Source organism: Elephantulus edwardii, unplaced genomic scaffold (assembly GCF_000299155.1).
Source record: "Elephantulus edwardii isolate Elephantulus edwardi_28Jun2011 unplaced genomic scaffold, EleEdw1.0 scaffold00122, whole genome shotgun sequence".
In the NCBI taxonomy this organism is placed as follows: Eukaryota; Metazoa; Chordata; class Mammalia; order Macroscelidea; family Macroscelididae; genus Elephantulus; species Elephantulus edwardii.
The window spans coordinates 9,279,450-9,286,790 of NW_006399872.1; the positions used below are offsets into that span (position 1 = coordinate 9,279,450).

General features: G+C 34.9%; 1 protein-coding gene across 1 annotated transcript in view; it reads left to right on the top strand.

Moving 5' to 3' along the window:
• CISD2 (CDGSH iron sulfur domain 2) overlaps positions 1 to 2,276 on the top strand; it is a 3,669-nt gene extending 1,393 nt beyond the window's left edge. The window contains exons 2-3 of the mRNA XM_006893114.1: positions 433 to 647; positions 2,187 to 2,276. Of these exons, the coding sequence (XP_006893176.1) occupies positions 433 to 647; positions 2,187 to 2,276 (305 nt within the window). The remainder of the gene's footprint in view (positions 1 to 432; positions 648 to 2,186) is intronic.
• Positions 2,277 to 7,341: the final 5,065 nt, after the last annotated feature.

Here is a 7,341-nt window from a genome sequence, read left to right on the forward strand (position 1 = left end):
GAAGATAAAGCCAAAATTTAGGCTAATACCACATATGTCCATTTATAGTTACTTTAACAGCCATTTTCTTGTGGGCACCTCTTCCTATTAAAAATTTCATCCGGAGTAATTTTTAAACTATATATGTTACTGATAATCTCTTCTAATTTTACTGTTTAATTTTTAATTTAAATAATATTTCATAAAGTTCAATAAAATGAATGTTTATAAAAAAAAGAAAAAAATTTGGTTTTCTACTATACAGAATCTCAAATTAGCCATAAAACAAGAAATCTTAGATATAGCATGTTATATTTAGCATTAGTCAAAGTTTTATTTAAAATTTATTATAAAAATTAATGAAGAATAAACTCAAGAATAAAACTAAATATGCCATGCTCAGTTATATTACAAAAAGAAGACTGCACTTCTAATGCATCTGTCTCTGTTTAGTTTCAGAATGGCTTCGGTTATTGCCTTTTCTTGGTGTACTTGCTCTACTTGGCTACCTTGCAGTTCGTCCATTCCTTTCAAAGAAAAAGCAACAGAAAGATAGCTTGATTAATCTTAAAATACAAAAGGAAAATCCCAAAGTGGTAAATGAAATAAACATTGAAGATTTGTGTCTCACTAAAGCAGCCTACTGTAGATGTTGGCGTTCTAAGACGGTAAGATGTCTGTTTATATGTACAATAAAATTTTGGAATATAAGAATTGTTTTGCTTCTTAAATCCCAAATTTTGAAGTTTTGTAAGACGAGAGACTCTTTCATAATATTCAATATTGAAAGCTTACATCTCCAAGTTAAAGTTTGACATTTTTTGTTGACACTACATACATTTCAAACATCAGAGCATCAAGAAAGGATAAAAATCTGATGTTTTCACAAGACTCAGCCTTTATCTTGAGTAACATTTATTTACTTTTAAAATACATTCATTCTTTTAGAAAGGGTGTAAGACTTGGTGAAAGAGCTTGTTTTGGAGTTAGAATAAATTGTGTTGAAATCTGGTGTTGACATTTCCTAGTTTTTAATTTCTTTGATATTCAGTTTTAAAAATGGTTTATTAACATAACAGGCATTATGAGGATTTAGTGAGATGTAAATTGCTTTAAATAGTATAAGGTAGTACTCATTTCCTTCCCAAATTATACATTTGCACACACAATAAATATATATGTAAATAAACTGCCTTAAGCCATATGAGCTAGTAAATAGTAGTTATAATTATGAATGGATTTTAATGTGAAAATGAAAAAGAAATTTGAAATGATAGTACAATTGATAAAATTTGTTCCTTGTAGTACTATGATCATAGAATATTTGGAATTTTGAGTAAAACATTGTTTATTACAGCATCATTTATAAAATTAAAATTTAGAACAGTTTGATCAAAGAGGAATGACAAAAAAGTTTGTTAGTGATGGAATGTTAGGAAGTTATTGAGATCATATAAAGAATGTTTAAATGTTATGAGATCAGAGTGTAAAATAACAAATGCAAATAATGATGTTATCTTAGTTTGCTTTACAATAGGTAATTGCACATAATTATATAAGGGGAAATGTACCAAAATGTTAATTTTTTCTTATATACATTTGTATATATTAAAAATTATATGTAACAAAGTATTATGAAGTGATTATATGAAGTTTGAATTCCATTTTTAAAAAGAATTAAATTTGAATAGGTGAACAAACTAAGATTTAGAGCTCCCAAAGATCAAGGAATTATCCTAATGCAGTTATTTAAAATTGACAACAAATAATAAATTTAAATATTTAAGTGATCAGATTTGCTATGATATCAGTATAAGTTTACATACAGAACATACAAATAGTCCCCAATTTGATGAAGTGTATTTACAAGTGTTTTTTATGAACTCTCTATTTTAAATTTTATAATACTTACAGTATTGTATCTCAGTTTGCTGATGTTCAAACGTTTACTCATTAAATCTTCAGTGATAAAAATACTGGTAATAAAAAGACACAATAATGAAAACTTAAAAATGTTTAAGAAGCTGTTTTATTTACTTCATAACAGCTGATTTAAAGAGTAGTCATCAGTACAGAACCTTGTCGTAAGTTGAGGAGTAGTTATTACTAACAAAAGTTATATGGGGATTATTAAGAAAAACTTTCTGGTTCACAGGTTTTCTATTTATTGAATGGAAAAGTAACACAACTTTTTTCTTCTTTTCTAGTTTCCTGCTTGTGATGGTTCACATAATAAACACAATGAATTGACAGGAGACAATGTGGGTCCACTAATCCTGAAGAAGAAGGAAGTGTAGTAGTATGGTAGTAATGAATTAGAGTTGAATGCAGTTGTGTGCTGTAAAATCCTGTTAAAATATTTTCTCATTCTGTGTGTATAGAAAATCTTTGAAATGATGGTCTTAATTATTATTACTAATTGAAAAATTATTTCTACCAGTTTATTTTCTTGCTACTGTTTATATTTGTTATTGGCCTAATGGGAAGAAGCGGTGCTGCAATCCTGAAGGCACATGGTTCCAATCCACTGGCTGTTGCGTGGGAGAAAGATGGGCAATCTCCAATTTAATTAACTGCCTCTAAAAACCCACTTGAGGGTCAAGTATGGGTTGGTTCCTACTCTACTCTATGGTACACAACAACAACTCTGTATAATAGTTATTTGTATAGAAAGTAAATTGTGCAGATCTCTTATTATGACCTCCAAGAATTAAGAAATCTTCCAGTAATAAAACCAACGCTTCTCAATTGGGAAAATCTAAATTTTTGGCATTAGGTTCAGAGCTGCTTATTTGAGAATCAGTATCTTCAATAGAATGTGCACTTACATTTTCCCACATCTTGTTAAATGTATTATGTTTCAGATCTCTCTTAATTTGTTCATTTGAAGTAATTTTTCTCTTTTGGCCTTTAACACCTCATTCTTTTTAAAATGAGAAACTATGAATAACACTTTGATTTTCTCAGAAATAAACTCTTTTACCTTTTATTGTCTGATTAATATAAGTTTCAAAAAGAAGGTAAACTGGATATAACAAAAGTCCCAAGAAGGAACAGTTATTTACATCAGAAAAGATTTGTTTAGTTTACAAAAGGCAAGTTTGTGTCTGTTTATGTAAACTTTTGTGTATCTTGAACTGTGTGACTCAGTAATGGAGATGTGTGGAAAGGCAGCACTTAGTGTTGAAGCACGGGCTCCTGCAATTTGAAGATGAATGAGAAATCAGCAAGTTCTTCTGAATTGATTTTAAAATGGTAATCAGTATTTAGAATTGTATTTATATGACCTTTTTTTGTTGTTTAAAGCAGTGTAAAACATAAAATAAAAATAATCTTCAAAAGAAACTGGAGAATCTTTAATAAGGTTTTTGTAATTTTTAGCATACTGTTAAGAATCTGTTTAATTTTTCGTTTTTAAAAATAAAGTTTTTATTTTTTACTTGTTTACTTACAAAGTTCATATATATTGTTTGTCACACTGGATCTTTCCCATTTCCTTTACCCACCCCTCCTCTACCCATCAAATTGTGCAACCCTTTGTTTATCCTCCTTGCGAATCCTCATTCTTCTGCTCCTACCTTCCCTCCCTTGGATACTCATACATGTTTTCCTAGTTATCTGTTTCTACAATATTAGGCTTATATAGTATTTGTCCTTATAGGACTGAGTTAGTTCACTTAGCATAATGCTCTCCAGTCCTTCCCAAGTTAGATAGTGATTTTCAAAATCCTTATTCCTGCATGCTGCATAGTATTCCATCATGTGAATGTACCATAATTTCTCAATCTGTTTGATTGTGTTTGGACATTTGAACAATGTCCATCTTCTGGAGATGGTGAATAACACTGCTATGAACATTGGTGTACAGGTACAAGTTTCTGTTTGTGTCTCAGTTCTCTTTCTTGGGGTGTATGCCAAGCAGTGATATAGCTGGGTCATATGGAATTTCTGTGTTCAGTTTTTTTACAAAACGCCAAACTGCCTTCTAGAGTGGTGGTACCGTTTTACAATCCCATCAGCAGTCCTCTCCAACATTTATTACTTGTCCTGTTAAACTTTGCTACTGCTACTGGGGTGAGAGTAGCTCATTCTGGTTTTGATTTGCATCTCTTATTGCCAGTGATTTTGAGCATTTCTTCATGTGTCTGTTGACTATCTAGCTATCTTCCTCTGTGAAAAACCTTTTCCTATCTTTTGCCTAAGAATCTGTGTAGTTTTATCTTACATTATAAACCTCATACTAGTAGCTATCTTTAACTGTGTCTACTGAAGGTTCAATCTGTTCAATTCACTGTGCCCTTTGCTTGCTTTTAAACATTTTATTGTGGTTTGGGTAAAAGTTGACAGAGCAAATAGTTTCCCATTCAAAATTTATACTAATTTATTTCATGACATTAGTTCCAGTGCCTTCAGTGTAACAGCACTCTTCCCACTTCCTCCCTGGGTTCTCTGTTTCCATTCACCCATCTTTCCTATCTTTTGAGCTTTGTGTTTAGGTACGTGCTGCCCTTTTCTGTGGTTGATCTGAAGAACATATTCTTCATCGATTTTATTATTCACTTTATAAATCTTTCTGTTGTTGGCTTAAAAAGTGATTTCTGAGAGTTCACTATACCTCTTTATATATGTGTGTGTGTGTGTGTATACACACACACACATAAAAAGTGCAGGAGGCAGATGTATATAATCCTTTCACAGTAATAAAATAAAGTTACTGAGCACTTAGAGGTACCAGACTGATGTAATTTTCATTGCAAGGCCGAATCACCTTTACCTTCTTTGTGTTACTGTAATGAAAGGTCTTTGAAACCAAACAGAACAAATTTCACTGTGTAAGCAAGTGTTTTAATTTGGTAGCTCCGCTGTAACCTGTCCACCATAAGTGACTCTTCTAGCATTTGAAACACTAGTAGCATAGCATCAAGTGTCACAGCAACCTACAGGTTACACAAGTACAGCAAGCTGACATAAGTACTGTACTAATAGGAGCAAACAATAAGTAAGCATACATATACACACCTAAGATACAAAGTAATTGGCACCATGCAGATCATTCCTCAGTGTAATGAACTAACAGATGAGTATTGTACCTCTAACAGCAAACTGTAAAGACCATCAGGTATACAAATATCTTGGTACAGGATACTCTTTTCTGGGCTCTGCTGAGGCCTGTTGCAGTGTGGCATGATGTGGTTCCTGATGTTGTTATTTGGCCCAGACAGTGACTCAGCTGTATTTTTAGTGCTGATACTTGACATAAAGCCCAAGGGCCACAATACCTTTGGGCCCTAAGGCACCAGAAGACATTGCTTTCTTCCTAGTTTCCCACAACATCTGCTCAGGTCTCTGGGCCTCCTGTAGGGATGCAGCTTTCTTACAAGTTGCTCACCAACCTCTCTGTTCCAGGCCTTGGAAGATCTAGGACAACAGCTTTCTGTATGGATTACATGTCAACATCAAGAAAACAAAGATCCTTACCACTAAGCAAATGACAACATCATGACAGATGGGAAAAAGATTGACGTTGTCAATGATTTATTCTTGTTTGGATCAACAGTCAACACCTTTGGTACCTTGGTACCAGTCAGGAGACACTGCATTGGGCAAGTCTGCTGCCAGAGACTACTCCAAAATACTTAAGGATAATGTTGTCAGTTTGAAGACTAGGGTGCACTTGTTGATGCCATAGTCTTTTTAATCACTTGCTATGCTTCTGAGAGCTGGACAGTGAATAAACAGAATTGATGTCCTTGAGTTGTAGTGTTGGAGAAGAGTACTGAATATCCCATAGACTGCCAAAAGGACAAACATGTAGAGGGTGCTGCTAGAGTGCTGCTCCTTGGAGACAAAGATAACAAAGCTTAGTCTGACATACTTGGGGCATATTGCTGGGAGAGACTATTCTTTGGAAAGGGACATCATGCTTAGAGGGATGGCAAAAGAGAGGAAGACCCTCAATCTAATGTTTTGACACAGTGACTGCAGCAGTGGGCTCCAAGTGTGTCAGAGATGCACAGGATAGATCAGGGTTAAGATCTATTGTTCATAGGATTGCTATGAGTCGTACTCAGTGGCATCTAACAACAGGAAGCCACAGTGTAAGGAACTGTGGTGGTGCACTTGTTAAGTACTTGGCTGCTGAGTAAAAGGTTGATGGTTCAAACCTACTTTGCTCCTATGTAGAGGAGACACGGCAAATTTCTAAAACTTAAAGCCATGGAAACCCCGTGGAGCACTTCCACTGTGCCACGTGTACTGATGGAAGTTGTACTTGACTCAGCAGCACCTAACACTACAACACATACCAGATCCCATTCTTAGCATGGCAACTGGATTACAGTATTTATTATACATAAGGTTAATAACTTGCTATTGTGTAATCTTTTCATAACCAACAGCAGGAATTTTAAAGTCCAAGTTAGAAATGTAGTCTGAGTTTTTGAAAGCTTTATAAGAATCCCAGAACACTTGATTGTGCTTATGTGAAACCTATACTTGGACCAAGAGTTGGACAGTGACTAGGGATGACAGAAAAATTTATGCCTTTGAGCTGTGGTGTTGGAGAAGAGTATTGAGTATACCATGGACTGCTAGGAGAATAAACAGTTTCGTCCTGGGAAGGGTGAAACCAGGCTGCTTCTTGGAGGCAAGGATTCTTTGACATATTTTGGACATGTTGCAAGGAGGGACCAGACCTTGGAGAGAGACGTCATGCTTGGGAGGGTGGAGGGACAGCGACAGCACAGAAGAGTAAGACCCTCGATGATATGGATTGATTCAGTGAGTGGGGTAATCAGGGTAACTGTGTCAGAGACAGATTGGCACAGGATAGAGCAGAGTTTAGGGCTGTTGTACATAGAGTCGCTGAGTCACAGGTGACTTGATGACACATGACAACAACATGTTCAGAACTGTTGCTCTTCTTCCTATGTAACAGTTTGTGAGGAATACAATATAGATCTTTTTGATTATAGTGGATTGTTCCCCACCCCAGTACACCTTTTCTTCAGCTTCCATAAAGGCTTCACTATCATATTCATTATTTATTTCCCATAGCTCATGAATGGCTTTGGAAAAAATGTCTCCTTACCAAAACTTTCGGGATCTGGCCATGAAATGCTTTCCTTTATATAAAAATCATCCATAGCAACTCAGCAGCAGCATTCTCCCTCCACCCCCTGACCCTTTCTAGCAGCCGCATTTTGTACATGTTCCAATGGTTCCTAGTCTTTACTTTCACAGAAGTGGTAACATTTCCTGAAGATAGAGTTGTGTGCTGTCAATTCTGATTCACACAAGTCTTAAAAGATGGAATAATTTCCTAGATTGTAATCTTTATGGAAGACACTGCCAGGCCTTTCT